General features: G+C 61.2%; 1 protein-coding gene across 2 annotated transcripts in view; it reads left to right on the top strand.

The window, feature by feature from the left end:
• NHSL2 (NHS like 2) overlaps nucleotides 1-13,546 on the top strand; it is a 122,499-nt gene extending 108,953 nt beyond the window's left edge. For both annotated transcript variants that reach the window (XM_067548507.1, XM_067548508.1), the window contains exons 3-8: nucleotides 1,174-1,310; nucleotides 1,781-1,976; nucleotides 3,585-3,716; nucleotides 5,854-8,175; nucleotides 9,596-9,728; nucleotides 11,266-13,546. In XM_067548507.1, the coding sequence (XP_067404608.1) occupies nucleotides 1,174-1,310; nucleotides 1,781-1,976; nucleotides 3,585-3,716; nucleotides 5,854-8,175; nucleotides 9,596-9,728; nucleotides 11,266-11,581 (3,236 nt within the window). In that variant the 3' untranslated portion in view covers nucleotides 11,582-13,546. The remainder of the gene's footprint in view (nucleotides 1-1,173; nucleotides 1,311-1,780; nucleotides 1,977-3,584; nucleotides 3,717-5,853; nucleotides 8,176-9,595; nucleotides 9,729-11,265) is intronic.
• Nucleotides 13,547-14,590: the final 1,044 nt, after the last annotated feature.

The raw sequence follows: 14,590 nt of genomic DNA, 5'->3' as shown, positions 1-14,590 counted from the left end.
CATGCCAGGCCCCTTGACTCCAGCTCCTGCGCTGGGCCCAGCTCGGCAGAGGAAGCCCCCGAGATGCTCACAGGAGGGTGGGAGTTCCCAGATGGGAAAGGCAGGGGGCAACTACCTGCTCCAGAACATGACCTGCAGCCCCTGGGCCTGCCCTGCTGCTCGGGCCTGCCTAGGCACCGGGGGAAGCACCGGGGGTATCCAGAGAGCCTGGAAGGAAGCCGGACAGGGATCCAGGAACGGAACGCAAATCTGACCTTTGATCTTCCCTCCAGAGGGGCCCAGAGCCCACCCTTGGATCCCAGCATTGGGGTTCCCCTGTGCACGGCACCAGCACAGCGCTCTGCGCACCCAGCACGGAGCTGCAGCATGGCCTGTGGGGGAGCAGGCTGACTCATTGCACACTGGAGGGGGCAGAACCCTTCTTGTGAGATCAGAGTCAGCTGCTCCCCTCTCCTCTCCCCTCACAGATCCTCCTGCAGGGCGTGGGGCCATATGGGACTGGGAGGCCTATTAGAGACATGCAGGGTCCCGGGCAGAGCCATTCCCTCCCGCCAGGGAAGCTGCTAGTCCCTCTGCCCGGTAAAGCTCGTGGCTTAAAAGCTAAGTTGGAAAAATAACCCCTGGAGCCCATACCCGGAGACCAGAAGCTGTGTCCAGGTACCCAGTGTCCCCCCCGTCCCCCACGTGGCCAGCGCGAGGCTGCCGTGCCCAGCGATTCTTGAGCTGCATGACAGCCACCACCCGGAGCAGTGGCTCCCGTGTGCATCATTGCAGCGACTGTCCCGGGTCCCGGCAGCCACACGGCACGAGGCCAGGCCCTGCCCCACACAGCTCACATTCCAGAGGTGACATGAGTGCAGGCAGGGGGAGGGGAGGACAAGGTATCCGGGACAGGCAGAGAGCAGAGGTTTGCCTGTGGCCAGGTAGGGCTGCCAGCTAGCCAGGCTGGGCAGCGTTTTGTGCAGAGATTGGGAGCAGCAGCCGGAAGCTGCTCTGGGCTTTTCTCCCCAGGCACGAGCAGGGCCCCATTTGCCATGAGCAGGGCCCGGAGTGTGCATTGTTGGTACATGCCCCGTGCACGTCTCACTAGCCTTTGGCTCAGATTTGGGGTGGAGGGGGGTGTTCGCTGTGCCCCACCCCGCTGTGGAAATGCCCTGGCTGCTTGTATTTCAGAGGAGTATGAGGAGCAGTACACAGAGGCCAGAGTCACTGGGCAGACCTTCCGCTACGCCAGCCAGCTGCCTCCAGATGTGCCCCCCGAGCCATCTCCCAGGCCCCCGCCCGCCAAACGCCTGGAATTTGTGTTTATGGTGAGTCTGCCTCTGGACAGAGGCGCTGGGTCTCAGCTGCCTTCCTGCAGCCATGCCATGGAGCTAGAGGGTGTCAACGCTGCCCATCATCATCCGGAGAAGTTGCTGCAGGGCAGTAGGGGAGGGCTGCGGGTCAGGAGTGAGAAGCACCAGAGCTGGGGAAGGGGAGAGCCCTGGGCTAGGAGAGCCAGGGACTGCGGGTTGGGAGTGACTCAGGAGAGAAAGAGAATCCTGCCCATGGGATTCCTGATTCAAGCCACCATCAGTCCCTCGTTCTGAACACTAGATTTCTCCCCATACCCACAGTCAACTTTGCCTCCTCGCACGCCTTGTTTCCCCCCCACATGCCCACAGTCACCTCCTTTCTCCCTCGCCTCCCCACAGCCAGCCCTCTCCTTTCCCTCCCTCACACTTGTCATGGCCTTACCAGGACCCGGGTGTCTGGATCTGTTTCCTTTGTTCCCTGACAGCCAGCGGCCCGGCGAGGGAATGAAGACGAGGCCACCACACTGGGTGTGAGGCCCCCAGAGCCCTTCCTGAGCCTGCCAGCCACCCCAGACAAGCCGCCGGCCTGGACCCGCGCCTTCCCTCTGCCCGCCGTGAAGGAGAAGAGGTGGCACCAGTCCTGCTCCAACCAAGCCAACGTTGTGCCCATCAACATCTCTGGTAGGGCTGGGCCCCTTGCAGGTGCCCCTCGGGAGCGTGTGTAGGCGCATGGGGGGCGAGGAGTTAAAATGTCCGCTCCCAGCAGTGGCCCTGGGGCTCTGCAGCCTGCCCGGGGCGGCTGTGGGCACAGCAGGCGCCACTGGCGCGTAGCTCCAGGCGCTGTGATGCCACCTCTCGGCAAAGCGCGAAGGTTGCGTAGCGACGGGTGGGAGGCGGGGCCACCTGCAGCGACCACCCAGCTGCATCATGGGGAGGCAGGGCCAGCCCGCAGCGACGCCATTGGCCCAGGTGTGCTGTGGGGTATAAAGAGGCTGGGCTGGCTTTGCCCGTTATCAGTAGCCAGGCCGAGGGCCGTGCCCCGGGGGCCAAGGCAGTTGGCAGAGTGGCATTTCTGTGCTTTGTTTTCACCCTTGTATTTTACCATCCGTAACATCACCCTTCATGTCTGACCCACTAGCCACGTCATTAAGTTAATCCCATCTTGTCTGCATCACCCACCCAGCGTCTGGGCTGCCGGTGCCCCGCCAATTAACTGGGCCGTGTGTTCTGTTGTCACCTTGGTTCTCATAGCACTTGGGATGAGTCGTCCGTCCGTCCATCCATGCTGTGGGACTCGTGCTCAGCAGGCGGGGCTGGAACGGGGGCTGCAGCTCTGCTCTGCATGGGGCCATAGGCAGCACCAAATTACCTGGGGGCTGGAGCTGCAGGAGGCCTGTATGGAGCCCCAGTAGACCCTGCTCAGCCCCCGCCTTTCCGTGGGACACCTGGAGCCATGCTCTCAGCCCGGCCCAGGGGGCTCTGAGCTGTGGGGCTGGGGCCATCTCCGGTCCTTTGTCATGGGGTTGCCCCTGAGCCCGCCTGCCCCACATGAGGGTCCCCGAGCAGTGGGGGGCTCCGTGGCTTCTGACGCATCATGTCTCCATCAGCGCATCTCCGTTGTCTCCATGTTCTCGCAGACTGGCTCACCCAGCAGCACGTGCATTCCTGGGGGCGGCCACCCGGGAGTCATTCACCCATCCATTATGCCGTCTCTTTCCAAAGGCCTGTCTCGCTGCTAGCCAGCCCCTCTCCCTGGGCAGTAACCTGCTCCTTGCCTTGATCCCTGGGCAGCCACGGGCAGGCAGGGAGGGAAATGAGGCTGCAGGCACTGCCATCACAGAGCCTTCACATTGATGCCAGTGGGCACCCAAAAGTGACCCTCCTCCACCCAGTGGGCCCCAAGGGACAGCTCACAGAGCAGAGAGCCTTCATGCTGCCACCCCCTCAGACACGGGTCTCTGCTCTCACCCCTCCAAACACCATCCATGAGCCCTAGCAACCCCTCCCTGCCTGGCCCTCACCCCAGGGCTACCATGGACCCAGCACAGAGCCCTCAGGCCCATGGAGGTGCCTGAACCAAGAGGGGGAAAGGGCAGAGCTCATGTTATAAACACCAATGGCCAAATTCACCCCAGTGCAATGCAGCCTTCGGCAGGCGAGTTGGGGGGAACATAGCCCAGGGCTTCATCTGGTCTGAGCAGCCGGTCCAGGGCTGGGCCGGGCGTGGCGGGAGGGCTGAGGCGTTGCCCCTGCTCGCTGCCATGTACGGTGTGTTTCTCTTGGCTACAGGACAGCACTTTGATAGGCACGTGAGTGCGCGACACTCCCTGTTTAACACAGAGACCGCGGTGAACCCCAAGTCCACGCTGCGGCGGAGGCGGACCATTATCGGATTCCCTAAACTCGCGCTGCGAGAGCAAGGTGACAACAGTGACTGCGGGGCATGTGGCCAGGGAGCGCTCGGGGACTGAAGGGCTCCAAAGGGCAGGGCCGCCTGCCATGCCAGGAGCTGGGGGCAGGACGTGCAGCCAGAGCCGATGGCAGGCTGACCTCCTTGTTCTGGCTGAACTGCCAGGCGTGGACAGGAGCATCAGGGGCTCCAAGCAGCCGGTTTAACGCCTGTCCCCTGGGGAGGTCAGGCCAGGCCGAGCAGACGGACGTGCTCAGAGATCTAATCAGCCTTCTCCAGCTCTGACGTCAGGCAGCCAGAACCCCCCTTCAGGGACTTGTCCTCTATTCCCCTGGCCCAGAAGGGGGCTTCCCGTGCAACCTGGCACCTTGGGCTGGGGAGCAGGACAGGCTGGGGATGGAATTCCTGGCCTTGCCGGGTGACCTGGGTCCATCACCTGGGCCCACGTTTTCCGAAGGACCCAGTAGTTCGGAGCACCCTGGGCACGGGTGACCTGGCAGGTGGGTGCCCCGCTCCTCTCGGGACCTGCCCTCTTTGGAGCCAGGGCTGAGTGTGGAGCTCAGGGCCCGCCTGCCCCACGTGCTAGACCGTTTGCAGAGACGGCTCCCCATGGGTTGCAGTGCCGTTGCGGTGGGTGCTAGAGGAGCGGTTGACAGGAAGCCAGCGCTTTTGTTCTGGGCTCACAGCTCCTGACAGCTCCACTGTGAAATGCTCTCCCTTGACAAGCGATTAGGTGTAATTTGTTCTCTTCACGCTGGCTCTTCGAAGGGAAAGAAGCAAAATGACAGCGCTAGCTTCCTTCCCCAGCGAGCCACACCTTGCAGCCCCGGGGTCCGGCTCTGGGGGGCCTAGCCCCTTCTGTGACTGCAGAGTCCAGACAGGATGTTGGGAGACGCCAGGCAGCGCTGGAGCTAGAGAGCCTGAGGGAACCAAAGTGTGCAGGGTGTGTATCCTGCAGCCTCCGCACAGAGAATTCCCTCTCTCTGCAGCCCAGCCCAGCCCTTGCTCTTCTCCCCCCAGGATGGGCCGGGGCCGGCAGTGGGTTTCTCTGGGATGGGCGTTTGCTCCCCACTCAGAAGGGAAAGGCAGAGAGGGAGCTGCTGGCTGTTCTGTGGGCTACAGGGCAGGGAGCGCCTCCAGTGACCCCCCTGGCCAGTTCAGGAGTGCATGAGGGCTCGCCTCTCCTAGGTATACTGCAGGGCATGGAAGGGAGGGTCCTTGGGCCTCAGGACATGTCCTGCTCCTCATGCCCCCACCTGCAGTTGGCTCTGGGGGCACCAGGCCGGACCAGGCCCAGGAGGAAGCTCCAGCTCAGAGACAGATGCCTGGGGAGACAACAGTCAAACCGCCCCATCCCACGACCTGGGATACACCAAGCACAGCACCAGAGCTGGGGCTGGCCCGTGCAATCCATTGTGGGGTGCAGGAAGGTTGCCTAGATTTCCCCTCGCCCTGGCCATTCTGGGTCCAGCAGCTTCCCATCCAGTGCCTGGCTCTGGGTGTTGGAGTTGAGGAACCTGATTCTGCAGGGTGCTGAGTGCCCAGCTTTCCTCCCAGGCCTGGCCCCAGTTAGCCCAGATGCTGTGGTGTTGTCAGGGGTAGCTCTGCCTGAGCTGTAGGAATGACGGTAACTGGCCCTGAACCTGGAGCAGATGGCACAGGGTATCGCTTTGCAAGGTGGCTGCTGGGGGCTCTGAGCAGGGACCCCAAGGTTCTCCCTGGATTCCGGGGGACAGGATCATCCTCACATGAACTGGAACTGTGGGGGCAGGGGAACAGAGAGGGCCCCAAGCTGATTTCTGTGGCACCGGGGCGGGGGGCAGGGACAATGTACCTCTGCCCCAACTCCAGCCCCTCCTCCCCCCCACATGGACGCTGGGTTACGCAGAGTGGGGCACTGATGCTGCACAGACAGCTGGACCCGCCTTGCACCCCACAGAGGAGATGGGCCCGTGGGTGTCAGAGCTCTGTCCTCCGCTGACCCCTGGAACGCAGCGCTGAGCGTGGTGCAGACACGTGCCCGCCAGGGCAGTGCAGGCAGGAGCAAGGCGCAGCGTGGGTCCCGCTACTCTCCCAAGGGGGTGGGTGAGCGAATGGATCCCTGGGCCTCTCTCAAGCGCTGACTTGTCTTTGTGTCCATCCCTCCAGGCAGCAGCAACGGGCCAGCGTTCAGTCCACACGCGACCATTGTGGAGTCGGTCTCCTTCAGCGTTGTGCCTGAGACTGCGGATGAGAGAAGCGCGCCCCGCCAGCCCTGTGCTCCGCAGCCCGCGGCAGCGCCGCTGAGAAAGACATTCAGTGACCTGGGGGAGAGTCTGCATGCACGCTGCTGCCTGCCTCCCGCCAGCATGGAGGGCACAGCCGTGGCCGGTGCCAGCTCTGCCTGCAATGGACCAAAGGACTCCACATTCTCTCCTTCCTGGAGCACGGCTTCCTTCAACTGCCTGAGCCCCACTGCAGGCCAGTCGGCCGACGAGAACGCAGCGTGTTCCTCACCCGGCGGCTCCCAAGGGTCTCCAGCCAGGGGCTCACCCCAGCACTGCAACGGCGCAGCCTCCTTCTTCATCGCGAAAGACGAGCGCTCTGGTAGCAACAGGCCCGGTGTGTTCCCCTGTGCTGCTCCGGAGTTAATGCCCAGCGCAGCGGGCAGCCAGATGCCCGAGGGGAGAGAAGCCAAGGTCACCTTCCTGGCCAGCGGCACAGAGGGGGCCGCACCCTCCCGGCTGGAGCTGGGCGGCCGTGCTTGCCCGTTCCGTGAGAGGTCGCTCTCCGTGCCCACAGACTCAGGCTCTCTCTGCTCCATGGACACAACGTACCCCGAGAACAGGAGAGGCAGCGGGACCTATGCCCTGAGCTACCCCAGCGCCAGCTCCGAGGGCAGCGCCAGCACCGACAATGTCTCCCTGGGGGCGGAGCAAGATGCCCAGCGGAGGTGCCGCTCCAAGAGCATTTCCCTCAAGAAGGCGAAGAAGAAACCCTCTCCCCCCACGCGCAGCGTCTCGCTGATTAAAGACGGGCAGGGGGTCAAAGCCGAGCCTGGCGCCGTGCTGACAAAGGAGCAGCGGCCCAAGAGCCTTTGCCTCCCTTCAGAGCCACAGGGCCATGGCGGGGTGCCCACGGATGCCCAGGGGAGCACGGCAGTGCCTCCCACCAGGGACCTGGACAGCGTGCGTTTTTCCCAGCCTTGGTACCTCCCGGACTGGAAGTCCAGCGATCCCTACCAGTCCCTGTCCGCTTCCAGCACAGCCACGGGTACCACTGTGCTCGAGTGTGCACAGGTGCGGGGCAGCGCCGAGTCCCTGCCTTCCCCCTCCAGCTCCAGAGCCACCACGCCCTCCCAGCTCTCCACAGAGGTGGAGCTAAAGACCTCTTCCCCTGGGAGGCCGGCAGGGGTCATGTCCCCCTCCAGCGGCTATTCCAGCCAGTCGGAGACCCCAACGCCCACCATCCCGACCTCGGTGGTCCTCGGGCACTCCCCGCACCAGACCGTCAGGGTGAGGCCGCTGGTACCCGAAAGGAAGTCCTCCCTGCCCCCGCCCTCGCCCATGGAAAGGAGTCCCAAGTCCCGTTTCTTCTTTGATCTGCCCATCACGCCGCCAACGCGCCTGGACCTGTCTGGGCTGAAGATCTCGCTCAAGGGGAAGGCCGAGGTGAGCCGGCGTCAGTCTGACTCCACGTTTGGGCCCAGACTGGGCCAGAAGACGAGCCCGGTTCAGCCCATCATGCCCACAGTTACCCAGTCAGACCTGAGGTCCGTGCGCCTGCGTTCTGTCAGCAGGTCCGAGCCGGAGGATAACCTGGACAGCCCAGACCACGGTGAGGAGCACGGGGACGGCGCCGGCCCGGCCCTGGGGAGGAAAGTGAAGCCACCTGTGGCAGAGAAGCCGCCACTGGCCAAGCGGCCCCCCCACATCATGCCCCAGCCACCGGCTCTGCAGGAGGAGTCTCCGCTGCCCTCGCCCACCTCCCCGCCTGTGCTGCCGGGCACCTCTGCCAAGGAGAGGGGGCTGCCACAGGACATCTACATGGTCATTCGCAAACCCAAGCAGAAGAGGGGCCTGGAGGCCAGGAGTCCTGGGGAGCCCTCTTCCCCGCTGGCGCCCGTCCAGGGCTCCCCGGGGATCTTTTTCTCAGGACTTAGGCGACTGTCCCAGAGCAGCCTGGAGGAGGAGCCCCGCACCCAGCCGGAGAGGAGCAGCGCCCCCCGCGGGCCTGAGGGAGAGAAGAGGAAAGCCAAGGTCCCGCCCCCTGTCCCCAAGAAGCCCAGCGTGCTCTACCTGCCGGTTGCCCCTGCCCTGCCCCACCCAGGAGCCTACCCAGGGGATCCCAGGTTAACGCCCAGCCCCATCATCACCTTGGATGAGGACCCCAGCTGCTGCGACCCAGACTCCGATGACCTGCCCTCACCCGAGGCCACAGGGAAGGACGCAAGCCCACCAGCTGCTGCCCTGCCCAGGGGCATTCCTGCAGGTCAGTGTAACAGCTGCTGCGCCCTCCTCCTCCCTGGCACCTGCGGCCGGCCAGGGCATCCAGCTTCTGCCGCTGCACTGGTCACTGCCCAGCCGGGCACCCAGCTTTGGCCACCGTGCAACTCCTCACAGCCTGGCCAAATCCTCCGGGCACCATGCCGCCCGCGTCAGTGTTACCCAGAGCTCCTCCCACCACAGACAGCCCCGCCCCGCTGCACAGGGATCGCCCCAGCCAGACCTGAAAAGCAGCCACCTCTGGGGCAGAGTGTGGCAGCTGCTGAACAGCCCAGAGATGTCACAGACCAGTTATAGTTGGCAATGTGTCTGCAAAGGAAGTAGGCTTCCCCGAAGGGTGGGGGACTAGTGGAGTGAGAGCTAGAAGGCAGGTAAGAGCTGACTAGCCTAGCCCTGCTCCCAGCACTGGCTTGCCGGGCTACCTTCAGCGGGTCTCTCCCGACCTGCCCACCCAAGGCCCACTGGCAGGCTGCGTTGGCTGAGGAGGGGAAGATGGTACGATTAGTTAACATGCCTGTTACACTGGTGCCGATGGGCCCTGCTGTGCTAGGTGCTGTACAGATGCAGCATCGCAGGCAGTTCTCAATGTCCGATACCCAGGGCAGAGCGACCGTCGGCAGGGCAGCCACGGGGCAGAGCGACCGACGGCAGGGCAGCCACGGGGCAGAGCAACCGACGGCAGGGCAGCCACGGGGCATGTTAGGGTGGCCATTATTTGGCGGATGGGTACTTAGCGGGGTTCAGCTACACGGGAGGAAGAAGAAAGGGTGGAGAGCAAGAGAGGCAGATGTCAGGGGGAGAGGGGCTGGAGCAAACAGCACAGGGCAGGGAAGTGAGTTCTGTGCATGTGGGGAGCCCTGGCTTGACCTGAGCTGCTGCGACTGGTTCCTCTCTGCAGTGTTTCCCCACGCAGCCCCTCACCCTGGGATGTGGCCAGGATATCCTGTGTCGTCCAGCCCAAAAACTCCCCTGGCCAGCAGCGAGAGCAGCCCGTGCAAGGACCGCAGGATCGGAGCCGTGCATCGGGGGTGCAAACACCTGCCTGCTCATTCCCACAGCATTGTCCCGAGTCTCACTTTAACGCAAGGGCGGTGTGTGGGGGAAGGAGGCGGAGCTGGGCGCTAGTGCATCACAGGGTCGTGGGGTGCTGCTGGTGCTAACTCGTGGCGGCAGTCAGAACCGTAGTATTCTGCGCAAGTCGATGCACTGTACGGTGCTGGCTGCAGCAGCGCCGAAGATGGGTCACCTCACGGGGCATGTGCCATGCACATGTATGGATTCAGGATATCCTCCGCTTGAGCCCATGGACTGTGCCCACATAGCTCCCGTACCAGCCACGCCGGGAACATTTCCCTACATCCGACGGACTGGCCCATTTCATGGCTGCTTCTCTTTCCTCCATCTAGGCAATTCCATGGAGCTAAGTGCCGAAGACAAGAGTTTTGTAAGTGTCAAAACCGCTGAGTGGATAGCCGAAGAGGATGATGACGTATTTGTGACCTCCCGTACGACGGAGGATCTGTTTACCGTCATCCACAGGTACCAGCCCACGTACTTAACAGAAAACCCTCACCCTCGGTGGCACCCGGGAGTCTCTGGCCCCATGGGCAGTAACTGGGGGCTGGGTCTTGGCAGAGCCACGGATGAGCAGGCACGGAGGCTGACCTCTTCTGCCCCCAGGTCTGGGCAAGGCAGAGAGGCTGGGCTGTGTGGTGGAAGTCAATCAAGGTCTCTCTGTCTTCAAGGCTGTCAGCCCGGTCCCTGCCCCAAGCCTTGGGTGCCCTACGCCATCAGCAGCCCAGGGGAGGAGAGACAGCAATGGGGATGCACCCCAGTTCCAGTTGTCTCTCGGCCCCCGTGGCCTGACCTTCGGCAGAAAGCCCTGGTCCACTTGGGCTGTGCTAGGCACGTTGCTCACTGAGAAGCCAGCTCTAAAGCCTGGCAGGATTTCTCTCCAGCGGACAGGCTGGTGCTGCAGCTCCCTGGGCAGCCAGCCAGCTCCAACTTCAGTGTGTGTTCCCGGCCCACTGTCAGCACAGGACTTGGCAGGGAACCCCTGAGTCTCACCCTGTCCCACTGGCAGCCTTTTGTGCCTGGCACTTTCCCAGTAGCAAAGCTGGCCCTGTGAATGGCACCATCCATCCCGCCCAGGGTTCCCGGTTGTCTGTGCTATATGATGCCACGGCCTTGGGCCATGCCCCGGGCAGTTCTGCCAGGCACTCTTTGCTTGTCCCAGGAATGCTAGACAGCTGTGTGCCAGCGGGAATAGGGGGCACCGGGGTATTGGGGGTTTTTTACCTCCCCGCTGGTCCAAAGGCAGACCAGACCCATGGGTGCGTAGGTCATGCCACCTGCTGCTGCTCGGGGCCGCTCTGAAATGAAGGGCTGAGTTCAGTGCAGTCCCCAGGGCAGAGCTGTTCACAACGCATTCCCACTGTCAATGGTGCCATCAATTGTCCCCGTGGCTGGCCAAACACTGGATGTGCCAATTGCCAGGAAGGCTGAACTCCCCTCCTGGTCAGGGCACTGGGACGAGTGGGAGGGTGGCACCACGGCAGAAGGTAGCACTCCCTGCTTCAGCCTCTGCTCGCCTCACTCCAGGGCAGAAGAGGATCAGGATCCAGAGCTGCCAGGCCAGGACCTTTCACTGGGGCAAGAGTCCTTGCGAGCAGTGTTGGGTCAGATTCATCCCTGAAGCAGCTCTGGTGTCACACCAGGAGTGAATTTGAACTGTTCTCTGTCATTTGATGCCAGGCTGTGTGCCCTGTGGAGCCCAGTGAACTAACTGGGTTCTGCGTCTCTCGGCACTGATTGGTCGTGCTGAGTTTGCTGCCATACGTAAGTTTCCAGTGGATGAAACATTTCCGGGTCACAGTGAGAGCCTGGCCACATGTCTGGGTCAGGTGTAAATCACAGTTATTGGGGGGATGCAACAAGTGGGGGCCTTAAAGGAGCAGTCTGCCTGGGGATTATGGGGAACACCCCTTTGCAAGCTCTCCCCGCTCTCCTCCCAGGACCTGGCACGCACTGCGGCACCTCCACAGCCACACCAACCACAGGCTTCTTCTGTCTCTAGGTCAAAAAGGAAGCTGCTGGGATGGAAGGAGTCAGGAGATGCCTTTGGCAGCAGACAGACATCTTACTCCCCAGTGAAGAACCCAGCAGGGTCCCCTACCAGTGAGTCCCCCCCAGCGGGGAGTGGCCCCGGAAGAACCTCCAGTAGAAATGAAGACTTTAAGGCCCTGCTGCAGAAGAAAGGCAGCAAGGCTAGTCCTGGGACTCGCACCTCCGCTGCAGAACTGCTCAAGAGCACAAATCCACTGGCTCGGCGAGTCATGATGGAGTTTGCCCCAGAGTTAGACAACTCTAGCAGCGCCAGAACCCAGCCCTGACCACCCTGAGTTCGTCTTGGCCAGTGAGGGGTGGAGACATCCCTGATGGTAGTTTTACGCTGACTCTTAAAAGACCAGCTCCAGCCACAGGGGTTGCTCACTCCCAGGTTGGTGGTGTGAGGATATCCTGGCCTGTTGGGATTTTTATCATTTTTTCCTTTCTTTATTGGCAATTGTGAATCTCTTTTGTTTTTCCCTGGGGACTCCAGCAGACTGAAGATAAATGTCTTAACTAAAGAGCATGCACCCCTGTGAAATCAGGTCCATGGCATTGTTTCCCATGGAGATACAGTCATTATAGTGGAAGGAGACAGCCGTGGACATAGGTCATCGCCAACGGGGCCATCATCATATGACAGTGGGTTTCATTCCTGCATCAGCCCAGCGCCTTCCCAAGGTCTGATGACAAGTATTGACTTCCCTCCTGCTCTTGGGGGATCTACAAATGGACTCCAGTTCAGCCCCAGTTGTAACCCAGTGTCCATGATGAAGCTAGCTTGAAACTGTTCAGTCACTTCGGCATGTGGTACTTTAAATGGCTTTTATAATGCAAAATGTTGATGATGTTTTTTCTCTGTCATTTGACCTTGTCATTTGAGTTTCTTGGGCAAAGATCATGGGGCTGAGCTGAGCTGAAGGATGGAAATTCCATGCTGCGAAGGAGGACGGGCCAATCAGAACATAGGTTGCTTTGGGAGGACTGAGATGCTTCAAGACCCATTGTTCATCCAAAGCAAACCCCAACTAATTCACTGGCCAAATTCTAAGGCACTTCTGACATCGTCCACCAGCGCTGGCAGCTGAGAGCCCCAGCAGTGCTGCAAAGCAGAGAACTGGGCCTGTTCTCAGTCCAAAAAGAAAGAACATCCATTCAAGCACTGACGCTCGGAGAGGGAATGAGCGGGAGGCGAGGCCTCAGCCCTGCCATGAGTGCTGTCCGCTCTGAGCCCAGTGGGAATCTGTCTGGGCACACGGGGCCACATGCAGCCTGTTCTTAGCAGGACCAAGCCTAAAATGGCAAGTGCCTGGGGCACACTGATTCGTGGTGTAACCTGAATGCCCGTGGGATTCTGTTCGGGGTGACTTTGGCCCGGCAGGCCTACGAAAGGAGGTGCCTTTCTGCAATGGAAACGTGAAGGCTGAAGCAACTTGCTGAAAATCAAAAGGGCCAACTTAACAAGAGGTACTTGGCAGGTCGCTGGCAAAGTGGCTTGTGTCTCCTGTGCTGGCTCCAGGGGTCTCCTAGGATTGAAGGGCATCGTAGGAGTGGGTGCTTGGTTCCTCCTGCCCCTGCTGGAGACATTCTAGACTCTTTAGACTCCTACTGAGAAAGGCAGGGAGTTGGGGGGGGGACCCATGGTGTGGCCCTCCCGGCCCAGAGCCCAAGCATCCCAGGGACCAGCCCCCTGGGTCCTGCTGAAACCATATCATATCTGGGCTTGAGGAACGAAATGACCTTCCAGCCTGACCCCATTCCTCTCCTGTGAAACGGACACGAGTCGTATCTCAGGAAGTGCTAGGCATGGCTTATTTTCCTTCTCTTGTCTCTCGATCTGATCTCAGCTAGCTCCCATTGGCCCGCCTGCCTTCCCTCTAGCATTTCAGAGGTGTCTGTCACCTTGCGAACTCAGCGCACTTTATCCACGCATCAGCGTGTCCCTCAGGCACAGGCGGGGTGCCAGTCGGCAGCATTACACCTGGGCTGAGTCAGGCGCCGTGTCCCTGTGACACAGGCGCGTTGTGTGTTCACACTTGTCACACACACAGAATGTGGGCATCTGCTGATTCGACAAGGATGCACAAATCCTGGCCGAGTTTTGTGGAGGCTGCCTGGCAACAGCCCCTCTTCCCCCTTGAATGCGGTGACAATCACTAAAGAGGCCCTGGCCTGCTTCCACCCCCAGCCCCACCAGATACTCTCTGGCAGTGCCCTCCTCTCCATGCTAGACAACGTTGGATTCTCTGCGAGGGGCCTGACCCATCAGCCTGGATTTCAGACCCCTCCGAGGCAAGGGGGCTTTGCTCTGACCCCAGGCCTGGTGTTAAGATCATGAATTCTCCTCTCCTGAGCTTCCTGCTGCTGTGCAGACCTGGGTCGGATATAAAATGCTTCCAAATCGCAACAGGCTTTCCCAAGCCTGCTTCCTGTGAATGCATCTGTCAGGGCCCTCCCCCGACGCACGGCGCTGTGAACTGCCTAGCATGCCGCTGATGTGCTCTCGTGGAAGGGAATCAGCAGCAGATTGGGGAATTGCTTGGTTTCAACCAAAGCCACGGCCGTGTTCTCAGCACCAAGGCACCAAGACAGCTGGAGGAGGCGGCTGCCACAGGAACACGCTGATCAAAGCCTAGTCACGTCATGTTTTTAACACAATATAAAAAAAGGGAGGGGAAACACATCAAAGGGGCAGCTGTCTGCTTCCCATCAGCCCCCCGCCTGGGCACTGTCACGCCCCATGCAAGGAGCGCACAGCGGGGGGAGTGAGGGGGAGTGATGAAGATGGCAGCAAGCAGCATGGAAGGAACCAGCCGCAGGCTCATCTGATGGCAGCCCCCGACTCCTCAGCATGTCTCCAGGGCTAGCTGGTGGGTCTGATTGGCTAGGGACCAGCCCCTCAGCGTGCGGCTAAGGCAGCTCTTCTGCAGCAGCTGGCGGATCCAGTCCCGGGGGAGATGCCTGGAAGGAGTGGGCTGCAATGGGTGATCATGGCCCTGATCTGATTATAGAGCATGCACTGTGCATGGCACTTTGCAGAGAGGCAGAGCCGTGGACGCGTGTAAAGAGAACCCCTGCTGGCAGGCGGCCATGCCAGGACACTGCCGGGCACAAAAGCCTCTGGCTGCTCAGGGGCAGAGCCAACAGCTGAATTGTTCTGGCGACATCCAGTGGCAAAAGAGAGTAAAAGCAGAAATGCACAGGAGACCTTTGGAAAATCCATGAGTGGGTAGGAAAGGCCCAGAGACTGAGCCCTGCACAGAGCAGAGCGAGGCCAAGTAGTGATTAAAAAT

Source organism: Emydura macquarii, unplaced genomic scaffold (genome assembly GCF_026122565.2).
Source record: "Emydura macquarii macquarii isolate MOO-44397 ecotype Brisbane River unplaced genomic scaffold, CSIRO-AGI_Emac_v2 contig_1253, whole genome shotgun sequence".
Classification (NCBI taxonomy): Eukaryota; Metazoa; Chordata; order Testudines; family Chelidae; genus Emydura; species Emydura macquarii.
The sequence above is the reverse complement of the archived record's forward strand: the minus strand, read 5'-3'. Positions and strand labels throughout refer to the sequence as shown.